Source organism: Myotis nattereri (assembly GCF_964212035.1).
Source record: "Myotis nattereri genome assembly, chromosome: 14".
NCBI classification, from domain to species: Eukaryota; Metazoa; Chordata; class Mammalia; order Chiroptera; family Vespertilionidae; genus Myotis; species Myotis nattereri.
The window spans coordinates 51,865,159-51,892,169 of record NC_138089.1 but is presented as its reverse complement, the minus strand read 5'-3'; the positions used below and the strand labels follow the sequence as shown (position 1 = coordinate 51,892,169).

Sequence of the window (27,011 nt, the reverse complement as noted above, 5' to 3'; positions counted from 1 at the left end):
TGAAATGCAGTTGGTGTCCAAAACTAGTTCCCATAATAGACTGAAAAGGCAGTATCTTCAGTGTGAATGAGTTACAACTTCCTATCACAGCCCTCAATAATTATGACCCAAAATAAAATTTTAAATATCTATAAAAGCACTTAAAACTGTAATCCAAAGACTTTCCAAAGGGAATGTATATTAAATAACTTTAAGTCTTAATCCTATCTTTATTAATTTTAAATATTTTGACAGTACTATTAACAGAAAATTTTCTCAATTTACAGGCTATCAATTATTTATAAAAATATAGTCTTATGTAAATCATATTTAAAGACAAAACACATCTGAATTTTGAAGAAGCAAGAGGAGGAAGACTATTATTAAAGAGGTGACTAGAATAGTTATCTGGGAAATTTTTATCCCACATGTGAATTAACTACAATCCAGTTTCTACATTTCTGAAACTGCATCCTGGGAATCAAATCCTCACCAAATTCAAAGACCTTTTTTTTAAGTTTTCAGCCTATCTCCCCCACTTCTGGAAATGCCTCTGACAGTCCCCAAAAAAAGTATAACTTTCCATAATTCCTATGACTTCTTGGTGCCTTTTTAATTGATTTCTCTCTGTTAAACTCATCCCTCTGGTTAAGAGCAGACTCTGGACTCAAAATGCCTGAAATCAAAACCTGACTATACACTTACTCTCTGTGCATGAATGTAGGTAAGTTATTTACCTTCTATGTTCTTGGGTTTTCTTATTTGTAAAATGAAAATAATAATAATAATAATACCTACTTCATAGGAATTGTGATGATTAAATATAAGTACACACACAAGTAAATACAAGTGAGGCATTTATAATAGAGCCTTGCATAAAATAACTGTTAGCTATCAGTAGGAGCAGCAGCAGCAGTGCATACATAGTGGGCATATTAATCAACTAAAAATCATTCTGCCACAGGTTTTACTACCACCAATGCCATTACTACAACTGTAAAATCTCATCTTTTAGAGAAATCAGTCTCTCCTACAGATTGAATCATAGGCTTCGACCTTAAGCTAATTGACTCCTGAAAGTTGCTCCATTTTTTTATTTCAAAACTAGAGGCCTGGTGCACAAAATTTGTGCACGGGGGTGGGGGGGTGGGGAGAGAAGAGGGTCCCCTCAGTCCAGGACATCCCTCTCACAGTCTAGGACCCCTCAAGGGATGTAGCAGTGTGCCAAGTGGCAGGCAGCCAGGGAGGAGCTCGAATCAAGGACGGTGCCATGCCGTTTGCACTTATCCCAGGCCGCTGCGCCTGCTGTTGCTGCTCAGTTGTGCTGCCGCAGAGTCGGGAGAGGCTCCTGCCGTGGCAGCTGCGCTCACCAGCTGAGACCAGCTTCTGGCTGAGCGGCGCTCCCCTTGTGGGAGCACACTGACCACCAGTGGGCAGCTCCTGCATTGAGCATCTGGCCCCGGTGGTCAGTGCACATCATAATGACTGGTTGTTCCAGTAGTTCCACCTTAACAGTCGCTTAGGCTTTTATTATATAGACTAGAGGCCTGGTGCACGAAATCCATGCTCGGAGGGGGGAGGTCTCTCAGCCCAGCCTGCACCCTCTCACAATCCGGGACCGCTGGCTCCTAACTGCTCCCCTGCCTGCCTGATCGCCCCTAACCCCTCTGCCTGCCTGCCAGATTGCTCCTAACCATTCTGCCTGCCTGCCTGCCTGATCACCCCTAACTGCCTCTGCTTGCCTGCCTGCCTGCCTGCAAGCCCCTAACCAGTCTGCCTACCTGCCTGATAGCCCCTAACCACCACTTCCTCAGCCCCTGCCACCACAGCTTCATCCGGAAGGACATCCAGAAGGTCATTCAGCTGTGCAGTCAAATTACACTTTTATTATTAAAGATTCCTACAAGTCAATTCTATTTGAAAAGCTCATGATTGGCTGAAATTCAAAGCATTTAAAAAGCAAACTCATCATTTCACCCCATTCCTCAATTTCCCCATTTAGATGTCCTATTCTGATTTCACACTATTAATTCAGTTTCCTAAGCTGAAAATTTGGAGTCATCCTAGATCCCTCCTTTTCTTCTGCCCTTCGGAGTTGATGAAATACCAAATTCTGCAGACTGTACACTTCCTCCTTCCCAGGCCACAATCCTAGTTGAGGTGGCCCAAAGCACTTAGTCCCTCAAACCTGGATTTCTACCTTTGCTTGTAAGTTTGACTTCCCTTCATTTCTTTTCTCCATAAAACACTAGCTTCCATACATTATACTTTCCTACTACTGGTTTCTTTTTGCCTGCACAACAAATCTAAACTCAGCTACTCACCTTTTAAGATTTTAACACGTGAAGCGCCTAGCCTGTTTTGTCTTCCGGACGGAAAGTATAGTGTCAGTCACCGGTGACTGACTGGGCACTTAATGTGTTAACAGTTCCTTCATAATCCAACTTTGTTCCCCACTTCAGCAGCAATAGTTTTCAGTTGATTTACACACCCACTAAGGTCCCTGTGCCTGTTTATGGTCTTGTAGCCTCTGAAATGTGTGCTGCCCCACCTCACTCTTTAGGCCCATCCTATACATTTGAAGCCCAACTCAAAACTCACATCCTCACTAACCTAAAGGCACCAGTTCATTCTGCCATCTCCACTTTCTAATGCCTCTCCCTTCTTTCCTAGCATTACTCAGTATTGTATGAGAGGGCTGGTTGGGTCAAAATACTATGCTGGTCCCTACACTTTACAACCTAGCATTTATTATGTCAAAACATAATGCTATTATGTATAACACTGGATTATTCATTATTCCTTTAAAAAGCAGACTATAAAAAAGCAGACAAGAGCCTTGGCCGGTATGCTCAGTGGTTAGAGTGTCAGCCTGGCCAGTTTAGGAGCACATACCTGGGTTTCTGGTTCTAACCCGGCCCTCGTCAGGGCATGTGTGGAGGCAAGCAATCAATGTGTCTCTCTCACTTTAATGTTTCTCTCTCCCTCCTTCCCTTCTATTCTCTCTAAAAAAATAAAAAATAAAATAAATGGAAAAAATATCTTCAGGTGAGGATGAAAAAATAAAAAGCGAACTATATCTTATATTTTGTTTACTCTAAAGCTATAAGATAGCAGTTATTTAAGGCAGTGATCAGCAAACATTTTCTATAAAGAGCAAGACAGTAAATATTTTAGGCTTTGCAGGACACATATGGTCTCTGTCACATATTCCTCTGCCTTTATCCAACTACTTGAAAATGTGAAAATCATTGCCGCTGAGAACCCTACATAAATAGGCCACAGTTTACCGTCCCCGGCCTCCGCTGAGGAACAGTCCAGTGTCTTATACAGAGTCTCTACAGTTAAGCATTTCTATCAATCTTTAATTTTTCTAAATTGGTTGGAAAAGTTGCACTTTACATGACTTTTGAGCTCTAACATAAAATGAGTAACCCCTGAGTTCTTACCAGCTCTTTCAGACTTTTCTTTCTGTTCCCGTAATTCCTCTCCCTGGGTAGTCATCTGTTTGATGCGACTGCGAAGTTGAGCAATTTCTTCTTCTTTCATCTCCAGGGTTTCATGCATCTGCCGTTTTGTCTCTGCTATTACCATTCCCTAAACAGAAGGGAAGACTCTAAAGTGTTTGCATAACAAAACTGCATCATCAATAGCATGTATCAAACTTACTTTAAAAGGCAGAAAACAAAATACTTCTTAGTAAATACAGCATAAGAATTTTTTCATTATTTTATAAACTGAAATCTGTGTTTTTCACTATATACTACACTGTCTACTGTAATAACCTTGGTTATCTGACTTATCAGTGTATTTTTTATTTACTGATATCAAAATAGTAAGCTTAATCTTTTAAGTATTAAAAGCATATTTTAGTTTAAAAACTTATAATCTTTTTATGAATGTTTGCCATATTTCCCCCATCTTAGTAAACAGTTTATAATGAACAAAATACAGCCTTTTGTATTTGGCTCAGACCCTTCATGAACTATAATTATGAATCTGCGCTGTAACGTGGCGAAAGCCTCAGAGGCTCCTGAGAGTGTAAGGTTCTTCTGCCACACTGGGTGGACCAAGACCGTGGTGCAGATCTACCTGTTTTTCTCTTTCCCCTTGTGAAAGTCTATGTATGCACCACTAATTCTTATTATGTCAGTGAGGCACCTCCATTCCTCCAATTTTCTAATTGCTACTGTCTTCCTACTCTCAAATAACCTACACAAGAAATGAAGGCCACCAAGTCAGTCATTCATGACTAACAAAAAAATGGGGTGGTTTAACTTGTCCTTGAAAAGTAAGATTTTGTGACAGCTATTACCTTAAGAATAGCTTTCAGGGTTTGTAAACCCCTGCTTTAATGTATGACTCTTTCAGATGGCTAATTAAATGAACAGATAAAAACTGGGTAAGTGAGGCATTATTATATAAAATTGCAAAACAAAATCATGGCCTTCAGTTTCCCCAAAATACCAAATCACAATAGAAAAAGGAAAGAGAAAAAGAGGGCAGTGAAACCTATAGATTAAAAGAAGTTTTAATAGTCATATCAATCACTTGCAATGAAAGAATTTTATTTGAATCCTGATTCATAAAAATGGAAAAATAATATCTGAGACAAAAGGTAAATCTGAAACTAACTAGATAGTTGATTGTATTAAGATTAAATTTTTTATGTGATCATGATTATGTGGTTATATTTTTATAAAAAACAGAGTCCTTTACTTTAAAGATACATTAAAATACTTGTGGAAGAAATGATAAGATTTCTTGCATTGTTCCAAAGGGTTGAGGATAATGGGGGTTGGGAATGTACAAATGAGATAAGATTAGCCGTGCGATGTAAACTGTTGAAGCTGGGTTCATAGGAATTCATAACATTAATCTTTCTACTTTTGTGTTTTAAGTTTTTCATAATAAAAAGGCTTTTTTTTAAGTGGGCCTTCATACATTGTATACAGTAGAACCAGCAAAATGATACTATAGAATGAAAAGATTGCCAAGACATTTCAATACAATGGCTCTGACATGTTCTTAATTGCATGGCTACTGTAGCTATAAAGTAGCATATTAAAGAAAATGGTGGATGGTGTATAACCAACTGGGAGCTGCTTTTTAAAAAGGACCCAAGAACTTGGAACTGAAAGAGTTAAGTCAAAACTATTTGCCAATGAATGTTTCAGTTGTCATTGCTGCCATAGATACAGCTGCAGCTCTGACTCTACACTACCAATCTCTTTCTATTTATGCTTGTCTATTTTTTAGGCAATTTATCTAAAAGATTCTGTTTCCATTTTATTTGAAAAATAATACTTTTATCATCCATATTTAGCAATGCCTTAATTATAAATAACTTTTCTCTGAAACATGTTATATACTATAAACAGATTTCTTTTACAAGTTATTCTAATCTATAAATCAAAATACTGAAATCCAGAAATCAGAGAATCAGCTTCACATGACACAAAACTAATGCTAACAGTTATATAAATCTAGAAATTAAAACAAAAATATTTTTCATGGAAGCAGCTGCAATAATTTTGGAAAGCAGAAGTCTGAATGCTTCCAATTGCTTCCAAAAGTGAATTCAGTATCATAAGTATTGTTTTACCTTATCTTGTTCAAGCTGTTCAATTAAGTTCTTTGCATCACGTAATTGAGTGATAAGTTTAGTCTTCTCAGCCATATGAAGCTCCTAAAAATTTTAAAAATTTTAAAAATTCATTTCCAACTCTAATAAAGCTTCTCCTCATATGAGAACTCTAAACATTTCATCTAATTTGGATACTTCTCATAGTCTAGAACAGTACACAGGATGTCTCAAAAGTATTGTAACTGATATGAAGCCCAGAGCACCTGGGTGCCCTCTCCACGCTGTCTACAGGGAAAGGAAGAAGGCTTTGCAGAAGAGGTGCAGGCCACGCTAGGGCCTGTGCATCTAGCTTGATGGGGCTACATTAAACAAAACGCATTTGCTCTTTACCTTAATCTTTTCTAGCTCTTGAAGTCTTTCATCTAGTTGTTCCTGCAGTGCTTCTTTTTCGCTGGTTAACAGTGTACATTGTTCCTTACGTGACTGAATTGTTTCCTTACAACGCTGCAGTAGGTTCTCTTGACGCTTAACTCTTTGCTGAAGTATTTCCAGTGAGTTAGCAGAAGCTCCATCTCCAACTAGTAACAATAAAGCAGCACAAGCAGGGGCAGTCAGTGAGGAATATAAGGGCTTCATGAGGATAATTAATTCTGTTAGTACATAGGACTGTCCCAACACTCTGCTATACTCTAAACCAGATCAGCAAGAGAGGGCACCCTTCCTTTGTCTTAGCTCCCATCCCAACAGGATTAATAAAGTATTCCTTCCAATGTATTCTAATCTGTCCCAGGAAAGAGTTCTGGTAAGTACACCTTTATCCATCTCCTTACATTTATGAGTGAAGTTTTCACACCTCAGGGGAATTTCAGGGCCCCTTACAAGATGGTTGCTCAGACAGACAGCTACTGTGGCTCTGGCTAGACCAAAAGTTTATCATAAATCTCTTGGAGACAAAGAGCTTGTAAATAAAAAGTAGAAATTTCATTGAATATGCACCTCAAAGAGTAAGGAGGACTATACATGGATTTTAAGAAAAAAATTAACTACTCTTTTCCAGTTAGATAGCAAATAATAGGGCAAGAACAGACACCTTTGAATGCAGAAACATGTAAGTAATATTACTTAAAAACATATAAACAATTACATATTCATTAATCTAGAGTAGAACTATCCTGTTTATATGAAAACTATTGCTATCAATAAAACAGTATAAAAATTTTTTAAAAGTATAATATATTTATTTCAATTATAATGAAAATGAGGTGCTACTACTCACAGATTGTCAAGTCTTAAAACAATTACTTACTTTCTCCTGAATAACGACAACAAAGAACTAAAAAAACAACAAAAACTCTTGCATCTTCCTGGAAATGTTAGGATCAAGAACACTTTACACGTCTATCTTGGCCCATATCTATTAGCTCATATCCTAGAGTCTCTCAACAGCCTCCTCTGGTTTTTAAATTAACGTTTTGACAAGATGAAGCTCACCTACTGCCACTACATCACTCTCTGTGTTTTCTTCAGTGACACCTTCAGCCTGTGGTTCCATTTGAGGGAGTGGTTTTGTTAAATCAATATTCATTGGGCCATTTCGTAGCCGTTGTTTCAGCAGAGAAACCTAAGAAAAATGTGCTTCATTAGAAAAAAAAAATGATTCAAAAGAAAATATAGCAGTAGTACTTTCTTTACAACAGAGAGGACAGAGTAAAAGATACTTTTTGCTATACCGAGGGAAACAATTAAAATAAAAGTTTACTCCCAATGCAGTTGATTTTTTACTTGTTACTTTCAATTATATCACAGTTAGCCGAAGGATAATAAATCAACAATTATCCTTAAAATTAACTGAGGAAAAGCAGAGCTTTAAAAATACCCCATTTTTAAAAACATTTGGAACCTACTACATATCCCATCAAAACTCCTTTTATTTTTCTCTATCCAAAAATTTCACACTTTTAATCTCTTACCTGAGTCTGGAGAACACTGATATATTGATCTTTTTCCTCTAAAGATGCATCAAACTCCTCTTGGAGATGTTTCTTTGCTTGCTGGTCCATTTGGAGCTCCTAACACATAAAGGATTTTTATAGGTAGTTTTTAGCATAAAACAAAAAATACAGACTTGAAGTTTTCAAATTTAAAAACATAATCTGGATTTGCATTCCTCTTAAGATAAGGTATCAGCAACAATAATTAAGAGATAATCAGTATTTAAAACATTAGTATTTTAAAAAAACATTAATATTTACACCAGCAAATAAGTTTTGATCCTTCAAGAATATGAAGATCCAAGAATAATATTTTGTAGTTGTAATGAATGCTGAATTGAGGATTAAAAAAATTCCTGAGAATAAAAAAAATTCCTGAAACTTCTACTCAAAATGCTGCTTTCTTTAGGTCCTTAATGAGCCTTCCTAACTGAATCCAATGATCTTTAACTCTGTGCTATAGCAGTCACCATAATGATCTCCTCAATGTACCTGCTACCTGCTTTCCATGGCTTCAGGGCTCCCGTCTGTATTCCTCTAACAATTTCCTCTCTGCCCTTCCCTGATTCCATTGGCCTCTATCCCTCTGGGCTCAGTCCTGAGGCCTCGGTGCTTCTCCCTTACACTTACTCCTCTGGCATGCTAGAAACTAACTTCTAGAACATTTTAGATATCCCATCAAAACACCTCTATTTTTCTGGGATTCCTACTTTTCTTACCTGAAGTCTTCCTCTGACTTGATCCATCCCTCACACATTTGCTAAAAATTTTCCTCAAACAATATTTTCAAGGACTTATAAGCAACGCCCTCTTCTTACACTGTTTCAAATTTACTAATTCTCAAAACACTGAGGCACTAACTGTCCTCTGTTCCCCATCACGCCCACATTGCCCAAGATCTCTAAGTTCATCTACTGGTTTTTTCACTAAAGACTCCTAGCTTGACTTTCCCTCACAGTAGTAGTTTCCTAATGATGGTCTTCCAGAACATGTCCAGGATGAAGTTTTCATGAATCCATGGTGAAATAAGAAACAGAGGTCAATGTAGAGAGTTTTTCTTAGATTCAAATCTTTTATTTAAACAGCTGTACTTTATTCTAAAAATATGTCTTTCCTAAGACATATTCTATTGCTAAGACTCCTATTTCACTAATTCCACCAACAATATACAGGCTGTAACAAAAAATGTATACACACTTTAACAGCTGATAGCCCAATTTTGAAAATGAAATACATTTTAATAAACACTGCCTATATAATTATTGAAGGTGTATATACATTTTGGGGGGCACCCTATATAGCTGAGGAAAACCACGCAAACAAAAACTGTAAGAATTGGCCCCTGGTTTTGTAGGTTGGGCTGGTTAGTTATTGCTATAACTACTGAAGTACATATGAAACTATCCCAGCATGTACAATAGTTCTGATAAAAAACAAGAGATTTAATTACTATTCTGAAAGTACTAATCACTACAACTTACCTCTCTTAATTCTGAAATTCTCCGAAGTGCTTTATCCTGGCTCTGACTTAATATACCCTATAATTAAAAATAAAAAAATAAAGTTGGGTCAAACAACTGCATGACATAGTAATACAAAGCAAGTCAAAAAGAATTATTTTTACAATATTACAACTGTTTATCTAAAAATAACCTGAGGATGGAGAGCTGGACTGAAAATCTTAAGGTATAGCCATGTTGAAAATCTGTTAAACAAAGTTAAATCATGATGCGACAGAACTGTTCTGCATCTGGCTGTGGTAATGATTACACAAATCACATGCAAACCACAAAGTCAATTCTACTATATGTTAATTTTAAAAATAAAAAAAAGTTAATTAAATCAAATCCCTAATGCAATTCAATTTATATCATTGCACCCTATACGTCAATTACCAATCTGTTTAAACGGGGTTTTTTGTAATTTAAAAACAAGACAGTCCTTTTCTATATTAAAAAAAAGAAAAGCCTGGCCAGTGTGGTTCAGCAGTTGAGCACTGACGCATGAACCAAGAGGTAACCAGTTCAATTCCCAGTCAGGGAACATGCCTGGGTTGCAGACTCGATCCCTAGTAGGGGGCATTGCAGGAGGCAGCTGATCAATGATGTTTCTCTCTCACCGATGTTTCTATCCATCTACCCCTCTCCCTTCCCCTCTCTCTAAAAATCAATTTTAAAAACATTAAAAAAGAAAAGTCCAGGAGAAAACCACAAAGAGAACTATAGATTGCTAAATTAGTAATCATATATTAAACTCAAGAAGCTAAAAGAGTAATAATGAAAGATGAAGTGATTCATCCTTTCCTGCAAGGGGAGAAAGGGAGTGAACAGGAGACAGGTGCTTTTCACTAAATTGAAGATTAAACCTGAAAAGTTATGGTCTGTGGAAACAAAGTAACTATATTCTTGCACAATATATAGTGAGGTAAAGAAATGGGGTAAATTTGGAGCTTCGCTGGTCTGTGTAGATTAACAACAAAAAAACAGAGAGATACAGGTAGGCAAATGGTTTGCTTATATGGTCCAGAAGAGTATGACTGGGTTCTATTTGTGGGGCCTGGTAAATGAATAAAACAAAAACCAAAGGCTTTCTCCCATAAAGCCATGAACACAGGTTTTATTTGATTTGGTATAACATAAAAATTTTAAATGCAGGAAAATGCAGTGCTGAGAACGATGAAAATTGCAGTGCGTTATTTACAAGCACCCGCTCTGCCGTCTAACTGCCAGGAAGGGATCCCAGCTCTCCTCCCTATCTCTTACAAGCTGTGCAACAATAAACAAGTCGTTATTCCTCAATTTCCTCACAGAAGAGATTTAAGTTCTAAATACACCATAATGCCTGGCATCCAGTAAGAACTAAATAACTGTATGAGCAGTGTGGCTCAGTAGTATGAGCAGTACTGATAATAGTGTTGGCAGTACTTACAATTTTAATTCCATTGGGTCTACTGAAAGGATGTTTGTCAATTTAATAAAGAGGTTTCTAGGCATGCCAATATGGGCATGTACAGCGATGTAGGGAAAAAAAAGCAAAAGTTATTGCATTTTATCTCCAACACCCTTTATATTTGGGATTATGCAACCACAATTCTCTACAGCCACTTAGTGATAGAAATACTACACCTAGAAATAAAAATCCATAGACAATTCATAGAAACACAGAATTTGGGAATAAGATGACCTTTTGAGAATGAATTTATGTAATATTAATAATACAATGAATTAAATCAGAACCACCACCACCCCACCCCACCCCACCACCCTCCGCCACCGCCACTCGATAAAACTCACGTTTAAGAAAATATTCTTAAAAAACTAAAAGCCTGGCCAGTGTGGCTCAGTGGTTGAGCATCAATCTATGAACTAGGAGATCACAGTTCAATTCCCGGTCAGGGCACATGATTCCTAGTAGGGGGCATGTAGGAGGCAGCCAATCTATGTTTTTCTCTCCCCCTCTCCTTTCCTCTCACTCTAAAATCAATAAGAACATATCTAAAATAAAAATTTTAAAAGATGCAACCTGCAAACTAAGACGTTAGGAAACATGTCTAAAAGAGCAAAACATGCCTTAAAACGAAACCTCTTAAGCACTTTAGGGATCAGAAACTGAAAGACACCCATCCCTACCATTTAAAATCTCTGGGATACCTCCCTTTTTCTCTTTATCAAATCTCCAGTAATAGTAAAGCAGATTACTGCTTTACTATTACTGCTTTACTATATGTAATAATCATATGATTATTACAAGTGAGGATAGAACTATTTTACTATGAGATTCTTTCTAATTTTAACATTATGTATGAATCAATATCATAGCCAACAAATCACTTACTTGTAGCTTTTTCTTCTCTCTCTGAACAGTCTGATAAGCTGTTACAAGCTAAAATAAAGAAAAGGTCATCAATAACATGTCATTCCTAAATAAATGCAATTAATTATTCTAAACTCCACTAAAGCATCTTGTTATGAAAGTCAAAAAAATAAATCTTAAGAATTCTTTTATATAACAATTCAACCTCGTTAGATGCATATACAGCCAAACTAAATAAAATAGGAAATATAGTTCTAAAAAATAAAAGGAGAACTCAACTCTATAAAAAAAGATATTAAATCTCCTTTTGATTTAACCTTAGACATGTACTTCTTTAAGTATCAGGACCTAATTCATAGGTAGGAATTAGAGCCAACTCGCCTAAAGGCAGAAGACAGCTCAAACAATAATCATTGACCAGTACCATCAGCAACAGCATCACCTGGGAGCTTGCTAGAAAATGAAATTCTTGGGCCGCACCCCAAACTAACTGAACAGGAATTGGGGGAGGAAGAGCAGGGAAACACAGGAATGTGTGTTTTAACAAGCTCTCCAGGTGATTTTTTGCTTGACTATGTAATTGATCTCTAAAATTTCCTTTTGGTTATAGGACCTGTGACTATGGCTGTGTAAAAATCTGATGAAAAGAACTCATAACCAACAGTTGAAAACTGGTTCCTAAAGAAATGTTTAACCACGTAATCTAACTAGGATATTTACTAGTAAACATTCTAGCACAACTTGGTGAAATTATATATTGATAAATCTTTTAAACCTGAAACCAAGCATGTCAAGCTCACAACCACAGGCTATATGCCTCATTTATTTGGCCCGTGTTAGCCTTTGAGTTTCACATGCTTGCTATAAACTATATAGCACTACTCATCTGAAAGCTAAGCACATGGCCTCAATTTAGACCTTACTTTAGAAGTGCTAGTGGCCTGTGAAGAAATAGGCTGCAGCTTTAGGAGGAAGAACTCCCCTATTCTGAACCTTGCCATTTTCCTTGGAAGGCTACTCTGTGCCCCTACATGCCTCTACTGAAATCTTGAGTGAAGAGGCAGATAGCAATGGAAAGTGCATTGGCAACAGAGATTATGAACACAAAAGAACACACAAAATTCTATCTAAGACTAGGACCCTCCCTTTCTTATTACCTTAAGACCAGATAGGGTAGAAAAGGTAAAGACAAAGTCTATAGGCTCTTTTCCCTAATGAGTTGCATAACTCTGCAGTAGCACAAATATCAGAACAACAGAAAGACATAGAATCAAATAGGACTCTGTCAACTGCTACCTATGTGACAGTAAGCAAGTTACTTAATGTCTAAGATTAAGTCTCTATGAGTCTCTAACCCCTATTCTACAAATGAGAGTTAATTGATATCTACTTCACAGAGATGATGCAAAATTAAATGGCACCATAAATATCAAATGCATAGTGTCTTACACACTTAAATATTAATTTTACTGTTGCCCCAGCTTCAAACTTAAAAGCCATAACTAAGCTAGTGAAAATAACATAAATTTAAATAAAAATAAATACCATTATTAACTTTGATAGAAATAAAAAATAAATTTTAAAGGACAAAGTTGCTTGATTTCACAAGTGCCTCCTGAAATACATGGCTTTCCTGCCCTGTTTACATCTCTGGGTTCCAGCCAGCCTCTAGCTTTTAGCCTAATAATTCCTTTCTAGTTTGCCAGCATTCTATAGTTTAAAAAAAAATACTTTATATATTTCATCTAGGGGTTTTTGTTCTTTTTGGCTGCAGGTTAAAACTATCCATATTGTAGCCATAATTGGAAATAGAAGCTATGGCTAACTTTACATACTAACTTTGAATTTTATTATTCATTAGTTAAAATTAACTATAATGCTGATTTACAAACTGCTAAGACAATAAACTATTAGGCATTACCAATAGTTTTTTTTAATAAAAGTTTTTTTTATATAAAAAAAAAATATATAATAAGCCATAGGCAACTTGCTGTAGAAAGGTTTTCCTTAGGAAAGATCGTTTCAACTGCACAAGATGGGGAGAACTAATAAAATTCAACCTGAAGGGAAGATGCTGAAAAGAGAGATGGGCAGCACTACTTCCTCACTTAGACCAGAGAGTGTCATCCTCAGAGGGACAGAAGTTAAAAGAGTCATTTGAGGCAAAATTTAAATGTAGGTACAATGAAAGTGAAACAAATGTGTCAGAAAATCAAACTACTTAAAACATAATTGGGGTCTGTAATAATGAAAATCTGATTAGCAGAAGAGGTCATGTTGAAGCCACAGCACTTAGATGAACAAGGGAGAGGATGTGAGGAGGCAAGGTGATGAACTCTGCACTGGGTGTCCAAGCAGAAAGGCAGAGTGTGAGAACTAGAAGGCTACAGACAATAAGCTTCAAAACTTTACTAAGAGTCTTGCCACAAAAGACCTGAAACACTGAAAGTCTTTAACGAGATATTGCCAGATTACCGATCATTAGTAGCCAGCATATCTAAGGAATTGAGAGTTTTGCCAACCACAGGTATAAAAGCCACACAGTAAGATGAATTAGAGAACAAAGGGAAGAAATTTTCCTTTAGGCAGAAAAGGCATGCTCCTACCTCAGAACATTTCCCTTTGTAGCTATTCAACCTTCGTTCCATTCTTCGCAACCACTGAATCAACTGTTCTTTGTTGAGGCTGTCCAAATTCCCTAGCGAATCTTCAGTCTCGCTCTCCATATCAGAGGGTGGATCAACAGTGGCAGCAGAGAGGTCCAGGTCAAGTCGATTCAGGGATTCTCTGGAAGATGTTCGTACCAAAGACTCTTTTGAAGAAGATCGGAATAGAGATTCCTTTATTGGACTTCGAAACAAAGACTCCATGGAAGACACCCGGAGCTGGAGTTTCTGTGCAAAAGTCTGTGTGTCACCTGACTGTAACCAAAAACCACAGAATATGTGGGTTAAAAATACACCTTTAGACTTCTATTATTCCCTATCACCAGCAATAACCTATTAAAAGCTCTAACATATTCAATTAAAATCCCTGACATTTAACATAATACATTGTTTTCTGAAAAATAAGAGACACCTGGTTATTTCTAAAAAAGTGCTGGACCTGGAATCAGAGGACTGGGGTGTAGGTCCCAGGTCTGTCACCGAGCAGTGGAATGACCTTCACTAAGTCACTTCCTTTCAGTCTGCACATCTGTAAAAAAGGAAGCCTTCTGTTCTCTTGTCTCAAATCTCTTACCTACAAATCTGCCCCTGTCACACTGTCACCAGCCTGATGGTTGCAATAAGGGAGAGGGTGAGAGAAGATGGGTGAAAAAGGTGAAGGGGAATATAGTCAATATATTGTACACAACAGTTTAAGTGAACTGAACTTTTCTCAAGACTGAGACTGGTTTAATGAGATATATAACAATTTACCAAACCAACTCCAGGGAAGTTTCAGAAGAGGGAACTATGGGGATTCAGAATGAGTCATCCCAAGATGTGCCTCTGTGCCTCTGGGGTATGCCGAATGTTTTGAGCTAAAGGCAACTTTAACAACAGCACAAGGGAAAATTCTGCCTCTCCCTTAACTACCTAGAACAGTGGTCAGCAAACCTCGGCTCGCGAGCCACATGCGGCTCTTTGGCCTCCCGAGTGTGGCTCTTCCACAAAATACCACGTACAGTGTGATTGAAACTTCGTGGCCCATGAGCAGAAGTCGGTTTTCGGCCTGGGCGAGTCTATTTTGAAGAAGTGGCGTTAGAAGAAGTGAGAGGTGTTGGTCGGTTGGGCGACGGGAGACAGACGTGGCGCAGGCGGGCCACGGGATACACAGCACAGGGGAGGTACATTGCTTTGAGGTACTGAGGTACGTTCCCTGAGGTTGACCCCTTCCAACTCTCCCATCCACACTCGTCTCTCTGAAACAAGTATACAAGACGAGTGTGGATGGGAGAGTTGGAAGGGGTCGACCTCAGCGAACTTACCTCAATCAGATTGAGGACGTTTTTAGCAAAGGCTAGCTTAGGAGTACCCTAATTAAGTTAATAACAATGTACCTACCTATATAGTTTAAGTTTAAAAAATTTGGCTCTCAAAAGAAATTTCAATCGTTGTACTGCTTATATTTGGCTCTGTTGACTAATACGTTTGCCGACCACTGACCTGGAAAAACTTTAATTAGGGGTCTTGCCCATAAGAGATTATCAGATAACCTCTTTTGACCTATCCATAGGGCAGGACAAACTCCTGTTTACTAAGCATCTTCTCTTCTTCTCAACCTGCAATGACCCTTTGAAGCCCTCCAGAGCCCCCTACCTCATTCCTAGCTCAGGATGTCTTATAAGACCATGTTTCCTTTCTCTCTCTGAACCTGATGTGAGGTCTCGGGCTCTCTCATGTACATGGATTCTCAACCATATGTATGTATTACATTTGGTCATTTTCTCTTACTAAAAATAAATTTAAAAAATAAAATAGTATTGTGGTAAGTTTGCATTGGGACAGATGTTATTAGACTTAGTGTGGTGATCACATTAAAAAATATATAAATGTTGAATCACTATATTATACACCTGAAATATATACCAACTACAAATAAATAAACAGCATTCCACCTCTTAAAAACAAAAAACAAAAAGTAAATATTGAGAGACAGATAGAGGCATGTATACATAGGTAGGTTTGTGATAAAATAAGTACAGTGAAGTATCAGTGATAAAATCTAGGTGGAGGAACAAAACAAAAAAAGAAAAAAGAATCTAGGTGGAGGGTATATAGTTATTCACTTTAAAGTTCTTCCAACTCATATATATTTGAAAATTTTCATAATAAACTATTGAAAAATAAAAGGGCAGTACTCAAAAATAGCAACAAAAATTTAAAATGCAACGTTAATACTGTAATTTATTTTATATTTTAAAATTCACACATGAATTTTTAAATATAAAATAATTTTCCCAATAATTAAAAAAACAACATATGAGAACTGCCATTTAAATCCCTGTATTTTGCTCTACTGAATTTAATCAATTCAGTTCTCATTCTGTTTTAATAGCATACAAATTCAAATGAGGCAATACATGGTAAAAAAACATAGCTAGAGTGATGTTTTGTGTCTAGTAATGATATTTCCATAGTACTACCAGTAACTAGCCACTGGTCGTTGGGCAAATAATTTAAACTTTCATGCCTGATATCTCATCTATACAATAAGTAATACTAAATCCTAGATTCCTCCTAAACTGCTAAAATACTAACACTATGATTCAATAAAACCATTTTACAGCTTCTCAGAAAAATGCTCAAATATTACCTATTGTTTTGAAAAAATGTATTTTTCTCTATTGTGTGGTGGCATGTACTAATTATTTTCAAAGATCTGAGTTTTATAAGTCTGTTTGAAGTAAAAGGTCAGCTCTCCGCATTCTCTTTTGGAGATAAATGAATCAATTTCATTAGCTGAGTATTATGAACTGCATTAAACAACTTAAAATTTAATAGTATTTAATAGAAATTTTTCTAATACACACTTTTCTGCCTTCTTAAATAAGGACAATGAGTAAACCTTTAAAATGATGTCCATGCCACAATTATTATATTGTGTGCCAAAATTATTAATTTACACAAGATGTCCAACCCAGTTTTAAGAGGGTCATAGACAGCTATGCCTTATGAACTCCTGGGCTTGCTTTTACCATCTCTTCTAGCTTGGTATAAACTCTGATTTCCTGCGGCTGTCAAGATGCCCAACCATAATAAGCATTCTACCCCTTCATCAACATACACTGTTACTAATTTGCTAACAACCAATACCCAATTTGTCAGAAATCTGTTTAAAGGTAAACAGACTCTAAGTGAAAACATCTCCTTGTTATGAGAATTAAATGAGATCATATATATAAAATGGTTAATAATGCCTGACAACAGAGTAAATACTCAGTAAATGCTATCTTTTTTTTTTTAGGAAAATATTTGTTGTTTTTTAAGGAAGTTCAAAGCCTTTAGTGAGCCTTACTTCCTGAATATCACCCATATTTATTATTTAACTTAATTAAAACTTAAGTCTCTCTCAAATAGTTATTGTTCATTTTATTTTTTGCATTTGTAACTATATTTAGTCTTTTTAAACTATTCTATAAGGAAAAAAGTATTCCAAAAAATATTCTTTAATAATATTCCTTAAAGATCATTGGATCTGTCCAGTACCATTTAGATTTGGTGCCTCTCAATTTTTACCCTTACCTCATGGCACCTATAGAAAATGATGTATTTGTAGAAGACTTGGGATTTATTGGGGATGCTGCTCAAGGCCCAAGTCAACAAGCCCAGGGACTCGGATTATGGCCAGAGCCTTATCAGCCTCCACCAAAGGATCTCATATCACAGGTGACATTTCACGGAGTTTGGGAAACTGTAATTTATACATTTGCTAGACAATATTTTAGGATGTTTAGTCTACATAATTTAGTTCATAAATCATTTAGGTCATAGTTTGTATACATTCATGCTCCAGGTTCACAAAATTAGAAATGTTATTTCCCTACAAAAGAGACAGCTGAAAATAGCCAGGTTAATGATAATAATCATCACTAAAGCCAAAGTAAACAAATGTTCACTTCAGACACTGCCATCATCATGTTTTTCATGAATTTTTTCTTTCATTTTTGGAAGGAGTCAAAAGAATGTCACTTAGCCCCAATCACAAATAACTTTTGAGTATCAAAGATAACCTAAATTCTCTGCATTAGCACATTTAAGAGCAAACTTTAAAATAAATTTCATTTCTTTCATAATCCCCTTTCAAATTATTTAACGTAACGTCTTTCAATATGACTTTCTCTATTTTCTTTACAACTATAAAGTCATATTTCTTTTTTCAAAACATTTTCTCTTTACCACCATTAATTTTTTAAATGAGTAATAACAGAATCTTACATGACTGGTGTATATATAAAAATCACAGTTTTTTTCCAAGAAATCATCAACAAACCTAGATTTACCATACATACTGTATCAAATGTTTGGACATCACTGTTCCAATGTAAAGTCAAATGCTACTATTATAGATTGACCAACACTCTGAAAGGACTTGCCATTTTTTTAAATAAAATGAATAACATACCTGAGGAGTCAACAGTTCACTTCCATTAATACTGTCCGGAGATTTTGTGGCTTGGAGAGATATATTCTAAAAAGAACAAAGAGATATTGTAAAGAAAAGGAAGAAAAGACTAAAGTTTTAAAACTGTTAAGAACAAAGGCCAAGTACCAAGCCCTATTAGATACATTTATCAAACAAAATTAGTAATTGTTCATTTATTAGAATGTCTTCATGCAAGGCAAAACTAGTATGGTAAGTATTTTAGAAAATTCATTTTGCTGCAATATATATAACTAAATAGCGAAGATTAGTATGTAGCAAAACTTATTTCAAGCTAATCACATACCTTTCCCATTATAATGTCCCCAGTTTTTTCCTCACAACAAAATTAACATAAGGGTTTCTATTAGCTAAACTCATCCAAACAGGAATCTATCCAGAAAAAGAAATAATATCAATAGTTCCCTATAATAAAAGAATATTCAAATTAAAGATATTTGGGCTAAGCTCTGAAAATTATCTTGGTAACAAGAAATACAAATGCCTCATTCGTTCGAAGCCAACAGTATAAATGACATTGTTGTGACAATTTTCAGAAAAACGTATAATTAAAAATAATCTTATTCCAAATGTGAAAGTTTTAATTTTATCCTATTCATATGACAAATGCTCCAAATTAAGCAACATTCTGCTGATTACATCATAGTAGCATAGGTTCTATGATAATGGATGAGATTCTTTGATATTCAAAATTCTATATTGCATTCATAATACACTAAGTATCTAACTGAAATTACAGCTTTAGAAGTAGCTCATGATAAAATAATCTCAATTTTGTTAACAAAAGCATTTGACCAAAGACTAGCCACTACCAGTATGTTTCAGTAACTTGGTCTTTAAATAGCACATTTCCCCTACAATTCTACAGCTGACCAAGAAAAGGTCAAATATCTGACCTTACTTATTCTAAAATACAAGTGAAGGCACTCAGCTTTGCAAAAGTATTCTCAAATTTTTGAGCTCTCATTAGGTATTTGATACTAAGAAATTGTTAATTTTTAGGTATGATAAATGTATAGTGGGTCTATATTTTGTCTTTATCTTTTAGAAATATATACCAAAATATTTAGATACAATAGTAGTTCTGAAATTTGCTTCAAATAATCCAGTGAGGATGAGGTGGGGGTAAGCTGCATGTATGGAAAGGGTGGTAGTGGTATGGTTAGGGAAGTGGGAAGGGATCCTAATAAGATGGGCATGAGTTAATTGTTGACACTGGTAATGGATACTATAGGAGGAAAAGAATTCTTATACCACTATTGCTACTATTTCCACTTTTGTAATATGTTTAAATTTGTCCCTAATAAAAATGTAAATACCTTCTCCCTCTAATATAAAAAGAGTTACCAAATTTTATTAGTCAAAGACATTTTTTTAAAGTTAGACAGGAGAGAAAGGTTTGAGGAACACAGTAATTAACTTTTATCTTCCTGTTCTCTGCCATTTCAAAGAATTAAAAAGTTGCATACATGGCATATATTTGTGTAACATCATAAGTAATGTTTCTAGCCCTAAATATATACTACAAACTATAAAATAAAAAAACATTTTATAGGGATCAACAAATCTCTCAGCCAATCAGTACAGTGAAAAGCAGTAATTAAATTATGCAAAAAGGAATGAAAGAACTCCATAAGATATATAGGTTAGAAGGAATCGTGGCAAGAGAGTCCCTATTCTATTTTAAGTAAATTACTTGACACATGATTGTAGTCCACACAAAAAAGCTATTCTACGATTGCTTGAAATATCACCCTATCAAACACAGCATAACATTTAAAAACCTTTCCTCCCTGTGTAATATTTCAGTTTATATGTTATACCATATACGTATCTAAATATATGCAAGACAACTAAGGGAAGTATTGGCCTATGTTTCCCTGAAATTTAAATTAGGAACCTTTAGAAGCAAAATTAGAGATTTTGTCACTACGTGTAATGCCTTCTCTATTTCTGTCCAACAAATGCCCTTTTTTAATGAAGTTTCATTTAACTTGCCTGAAGGACTAACACATTCCCTACATCTGTATTTTCTTCTATTAAGGCTTAATTCCTGTGTATAGTATGTTGATATTTTTATCTTCATATAAACTTATAAAATCTTGGAGAGCAGAAAGCCTTGCATTTTCGTCTTGGTCCCAGGACCTAACATCTTGAGGACTGGTAGTACAGGCTCAGTAAATGCTTGTTAAATCCTATACAATTATTTCCTTCAGTGAAAGAAGACCTCTGAAGGCCTTCTCCCACACAGAAGCCTGAAGAACTAGCTCAATACAAGTCAATACTCAAGAGTACCAATACTCTCTCCTTGGAGGCAATTCCTAGATACAGGAAAACTCTTCTAAAGTGCATTTAATTTAAAAGCACACACAGGTTCCCTGCCACATTTGTGTTCAATTATGTTTTGTTCAATCTTTGTTCAATATTTATTGGTTGCTGAGCACTAAGGATACAGTAATTTTTAGAATTACAGGTAAAGATACAAATTTTTCAAAAAAAAAAACTAAATTAAGGAAAAATCAGCAGCTGGTGATTCCCTAATGTAATGAATTAGGCCCTCTCTAAATGTTTATTCTACTATAAGTTATGCTATTGTTTCCCTTTGTTATGTGGGGAAAAATAAGTTTTTATTTGAACAAAACTCAATTTAAATAATATTATAAAGACTTTTAATCTACTTAAATTATTTCTAATGCCTTCATTTAAAATTTTTTAGCATTTCTTTCATGATACACTAGGACTCCATACAAATTACTTTTTTTTTTATTATTATTTTATTGATTTTTTACAGAGAGGAAGGGAGAGAGATAGAGAGCCAGAAACATCGATGAGAGAGAAACATCGATCAGCCTCCTCCTGCACATCCCCTACTGGGGATGTGCCCGCAACCCAGGCACATGCCCTTGACCAGAATCGAACCTGGGACCCTTCAGTCCGCAGGCCAACGCTCTATCCACTGAGCCAAACCGGCCTCGGCCAAATTACTTTTATATACTTACTAAAGGCCCAGTGCACAAATTCGTGCACAGGTGGGATCCCTCGGCCTGGCCAGCGATTGGGGCCAATCAGGGCCAATCGGGGACGCGAGCAGTTGGCCCGCAGGGGGAGGGGCCATGGGAGGTTGGCTGGCTGTGGGGAGGGGCTGCGGGAGGTTGGCTGTGGGAGTGCACTGACCACCAGGGGGCAACTCCTGTGTTGAGCCTCTGCCCCTGGTGGTCAGTGTGTATCATAGCGACCAGTCGACCGGTCATTTGGTCATTCAGTTGTTTGGATGCTTAGGCTTTTATATATATAGATGGAAGTGGGCCTAGGAGAAGTTCTTTTTTTAAAAAATAAAAAAGTCTCTATTGCAGTATCATTTTATTTTTAAACTAGAGGCCTGGTGCACAAGATTTGTGCACTGTGGGGGAGGGGTGTCCCTCAGCCCGGCCTGTTCTCTCGCAGTCCAGGAGCCCTCGGGGGATGTCCAATTGACGGCTTAGGCCTGCTCCCCTAAGCCGGCAGTCAGACATCCTTAGCGCTGCCATGGAGGCAGGAGAGGCTCCCGCCACCGCCACTACACTCGCCAGCCATGAGCCCGGCTTTTAGCTGAGCACCGCTCCCCCTGTGTGAGCGCACTACCACCAGGGCGCAGCTCCTGCGTTGAGCATCTGCCCCCTGATGGGCAGTGCATGTCATAGCAACCAGTCATTCTGCCATTTGGTCGATTTGCATATTAGCCTTTTATTATATAGGATAAGTTGGTAATTTATCTTTAACTGGGATTCCTGTGTCCCTCTCAAACCAGTTTTGAAAATAGTGAGGTGTTATTTGTAACCAGAACCAAGGAGAGGCCTCTTTCCCTGAGACCCAAGCGAAGACATCACCAGAACTCTGAGCTGCTTTCTTTTCTAAAACCAAGGTTAGAATGTACTTTAGGATTGCTAGTGGCTATATACAGACCAAGTCTTTACTGGCTGCAGGGATTAATACAGAAATGTTCCAATTTCATCACCAGCCTAATAAATTAGTTCAACCAATTCTCATTCTTTAAAAAAACAAAAACAAAAAAAATCAATCCCAGTTCAATGTCCAATTTAACACCAAAAGCTACCTTACTGAGCAAATACCTCTAAATTTTAATTTGCTAAATTAAGAAATTAGATACCTGAAGAAAAAATTCCACTTTCCCAAAATTACATACAAGATTCAAAATTATATGACTTCAGTCAGTTGAAAAATAATGAGATCATTATTTCTTTTCAGATATTTAATAATACACAGAAAACTTGTCCTCTCCCAAAATAAGATGCAATTATTTGTTACTGTAAAATCAACCTACCTACTCAATGTTATTTAATTATGGATTTACACAAAATGCATTTTTCCCCTAAAAATGTGAGTCACATTTCAAAATATTCTTGGCCTACTACCAGGGTTTTCTAACAATGCATACCTTTTTTTAGTCAATGAACAAACATTCCCTAGAAAGAAAACTTAAGAGTTTAGACCAAGTGAAGGTAATCTTCATTACATTAATGAAAAGTGTTATTTTGTTGCTGTTAAAGTGTTACCAGAAAACACACCAGCCATCAGAATTCAGCAATTTACTATTATTTTTTAAAGCAGGGTTAGCAGGGCACTGAAGATGCTTTGAGAGATGGTAAGTGACAAGCAACATGAGATTTGCTTCTAGAATTACCGAATTACTTAGCTTCCCCACAAAGGGAATGCAGAAAGCGGTGGAAGGACTCACCACACTGTCAGCCTGTGTTTTAGGCTGTTTGGAGGAATCCAAAGCAAAGATAGTATACTCAGAGAGAAAAGCAGGCTCTGCTATCATCCCGGCTAGTAGCTGTCTCATTCAGTGTAACAAGCAGATGTATAAAAATAAAACAAATGATGAAAAACAAATCATAAGGGCATGTTGCAAAGTGTTCTCACCACACAGCATGCACAACACTATAATGGCCTTGCAGCACCACTACTACCACCGTCATTCCACCCCCAAAATAATAAGTTGCTGGGAAAGGTCAGGAATGGAAGAGTTGAACTATTTAGGATCTCAAAGCCCAACTTTAAACAACTTGCTTATTGGCATATAAATAATATATACAACAGGCACCACAGCACAAAACATGTCATTTGGCATAAGAGTCTATACCAGTGGTTCTCAACCTCCTGGCCCTTTAAATACAGTTCCTCATGTTGCGACCCAACCATAAAATTATTTTCGTTGCTACTCATAACTGTAATGTTGCTACTGTTATGAATCGTAGTGTAAATACCTCTATACAGGATGGTCTTAGGCAACCCCTGTGAAAGTCGTTTGACCGCCAAAGGGGTCACGACCCACAGGTTGAGAACCACTGGTCTATACCAATTGGAACAATACATGATAAAGAACAGAAGCTTTAGCATAAAACAAATACTGTGCCATTCATTTTTATACATTCAAAAACACAGCATGGAAATTTATGGGACGATAAGACACATAAAACTTTGATTTTTTTTTTTTGATTTTTTTTTTGAGAGAGTGAGAGAAACACTGATTTCTTGTTCTACTCATCCATGCATTCATTGGTTAATACTGGTTAATTCTTATATGTGCCCTGACTCAGGATCAAATCTGCAATCTTGGTATATCGGGACAATGCTCAAACCAGATGAGCTACCCAGCCAGGGCCAAGACATATAACACTTTAAGTAATCATTTATCTGTACTTATATTCAAAAAAGTTTTCTCCAAGCCTTGGCCAAATAGGTCAGTTGGTTAGAGCATCGGCCTACGGGAATCGGGCCGAAACCGGCAGTCCAACATCCCCCAAGGGGTCCCGAGAGGGCGCATGCCAGGCCGAGGGACCCCACCTGTGCACAAATCCATGCACCAGGCCTTTAGTGATACATATAGAACTGGTGAAATCTGAATAAGCTCTATGGATGTCAATAATTTACCAATGTCAATTTCCTTGTTTTCACAGTGTTACAAGGCGTTACCTTTGGGAGAAACTGGGTGAAGGGTACACAGGGCCTACTAAAAAAATTTTTGTAAACTCCTGTGAATCTATGATTATTTCAAAATACATTTTAAAAAATCCTTTGAAACATTGATTTAGCAGCTAATGTGTGTTGTATTATCTATTATGTGATATATAATAAAGAACTTACATCAGAAAATAAATATCTACAGCAGAGTGGAGGGGATCAATGGGGGAAAACAGGGAAACATCTGTAATACTTTCAACAATAAAGATAAATTTTTTAAAAAATAAAATATGCAAAAGGAAAAATATAAATATCTGCAAAAGCTTAAGAGCTTACACTTCTCATCTCAGTACCGTAGAGTTATGGGTACTAACTAGAGCCTTTACTAACTCTTCATCTGGTCCTATAATAGAGACCATCTAATAGATAGGGCAAACGTTTTTTAAGGCATTTTTTGTGTGTGTTTATGTTAACTGGTACTCCTTGGGTAGGATTCAAGAACTGACTTTATACTAAATCCTAAAATTTAGTATCAGTACTAAAATATACTATTATGCCTGTTTGGCTCTAGAGAATCATCCAATCCAAGTTTATACTCTTGCTAAAAGTCTACTCCCCTGGGAACTCAACAAGCTTTGAATGAATGTTATTTAAGTTAAAGGCTTATACAAATTCAATTTTTTAAGCTTCCATAATTCATTTTGAAATGAAGTCACTCTTGCCCACACAAGTAAATAATTGCAAATTTAAGAGTATATTGGAAATTTTAAGAGAAAAACACAAAAGCTAATTAATACCCAGTAGAGAAAAACATGTTGACCAAACATTTCAAAAGGTGCTGCCAAACAATTTACACTCTGGCCCCATAGAAAAGCAAAGTACATTAAAATTAGTTCCCACTGACAGCTACATCCCTCCACTTGTCCTTGTCAATTGCTTCTTATGTTCATGAAAGTCCCACAAGCATCAATTCTCAAATATTCCTCCCAATAAAATTCAATCTCAACTCCATCTCTAATTGTTCAAATTCTGATCAAATTGTCCTAAGAATTTAATTTGGCTCTTTCTCACTGAAGCCAACAGTTGAAGTTAGTGACTGAAGTTGTACGTGCCTAAACATTCATGAAGCTACCTAAACACTCATATTAGATGTGTGTTGAAAGCTTTTAATCTATTTCCCATGGCTCTTGCTCTTAGGGGGAAAAAAATTTTTTTCTTTATCTCTATCTCTGTGTGTTTTGAGTGGGATTATGTAGTATTCTTTTAGAATTCCCTACTTTTCTCTTGAACTGGGACTAATGTGAGTTTTATTTTTACTTATATTTTTACATAATTTTTCTTTCATTAGTAGCATTTCTACTTAGTTCTTTTTCACATCTACCTAGTCCAGTTTTATTTTGGCCTATTTTTCCCCCACAATTTTCTGTTCTTAAGAAAAGTATTAATTCATCTATCTTATTAAAGATACTTGCTTTAAAGTCTTTCCAAATTGCCCTATTTTTTTAATATATTTTTATTGAATTCAGAGAGGAAAGGAAGAGGGAGAGAGAGGCAGAAACATCAATGATGAGAGAGAATCACTGATTGGCTGCCTCCTGCATGCCGCCAACTGGGTATCAAGTCGGCAACCCAGGTATGTGCCCTTGACTGGAATCGAACCTGGGACCCTTCAGTCAACAGGCCAACGCTCTATCCACTGAGCCAAACCAGCTAGGGCCAAATTGCTCTATTATTCTAATTTCACCTAGAGTAAATTTATATCCCAATTCCTGTTTTTATTGGCTGCCTTTTTAGCATTTGTTTTAGAATTTTCATTTACAGGCTCATTTTGAGAAAGTATTATATTTCTCCTTCCTTCTATGCTCATCCTTCCTTATTCCTCAGTCAATCTGATTCCCTAGGCCCCACTTTGAGTGTCCTAACCTATGACAATATACAGGTTATCACAGACTCAATCACTAAGCCTCGATGAGGTTTGGTTCAGTTCTTGATCATGAGGCCTCCCTAGGGACAGAAGCTTCTTATAATAGGCCACAGAGAGCTCTAGGCATCAGTCAGCAAAAGTTTTTTCAACCTCCTTTCACCAGTGCTGGGAGCCCCACTTTAGCCTCTAGCACAGTGATGGCGAACCTATGACACGTGTGTCAGAGGTGACACACGAACTCATTTTTTTGGTTGATTTTTCTTTGTTAAATGGCATTTAAATATATAAAATAAATGTCAAAAATATAAGTCTGTGTTTTACTATGGTTGCAAATATCAAAAAATTTCTATATGTGACACGGCACCAGAGTTAAGTTAGGGTTTTTCAAAATGCTGACACGCCGAGTTCAAAAGGTTCGCTCACCACAGAATCTGCTGGCACCTTGATCTTGGACTACCCAGGGGCACGTGCAGGAGGCAACCAATCAATGTGTCTCTCTCACATCAATCTTTCTCTCTCTCCTTCCTCCCTAAATCTAACTCTGGCAGCACAGAACCCTTCCATCCTTCTTAACCAGAGTTCAAAGAGAAAATTAAGTCCTAATGCC

At 36.6% G+C, this 27,011-nt stretch overlaps 1 protein-coding gene across 2 annotated transcripts in view; it reads right to left on the bottom strand.

Moving 5' to 3' along the window:
• Positions 1 to 27,011, bottom strand: part of GOLGA4 (golgin A4) — an 81,789-nt gene that overhangs the window by 42,913 nt on the left and 11,865 nt on the right. Inside the window, exons 3-12 of one of the 2 annotated variants that reach the window (XM_081106480.1) lie at positions 23,252 to 23,350; positions 18,478 to 18,543; positions 13,977 to 14,291; positions 11,392 to 11,439; positions 9,039 to 9,095; positions 7,537 to 7,635; positions 7,058 to 7,187; positions 5,957 to 6,144; positions 5,585 to 5,668; positions 3,429 to 3,576 (exon numbers count right to left, since the gene is read on the bottom strand). In XM_081106480.1, the coding sequence (XP_080962606.1) occupies positions 3,429 to 3,576; positions 5,585 to 5,668; positions 5,957 to 6,144; positions 7,058 to 7,187; positions 7,537 to 7,635; positions 9,039 to 9,095; positions 11,392 to 11,439; positions 13,977 to 14,291; positions 18,478 to 18,543; positions 23,252 to 23,350 (1,234 nt within the window). The remainder of the gene's footprint in view (positions 1 to 3,428; positions 3,577 to 5,584; positions 5,669 to 5,956; positions 6,145 to 7,057; positions 7,188 to 7,536; positions 7,636 to 9,038; positions 9,096 to 11,391; positions 11,440 to 13,976; positions 14,292 to 18,477; positions 18,544 to 23,251; positions 23,351 to 27,011) is intronic. The other variant, XM_081106481.1, reaches the window with a different exon arrangement.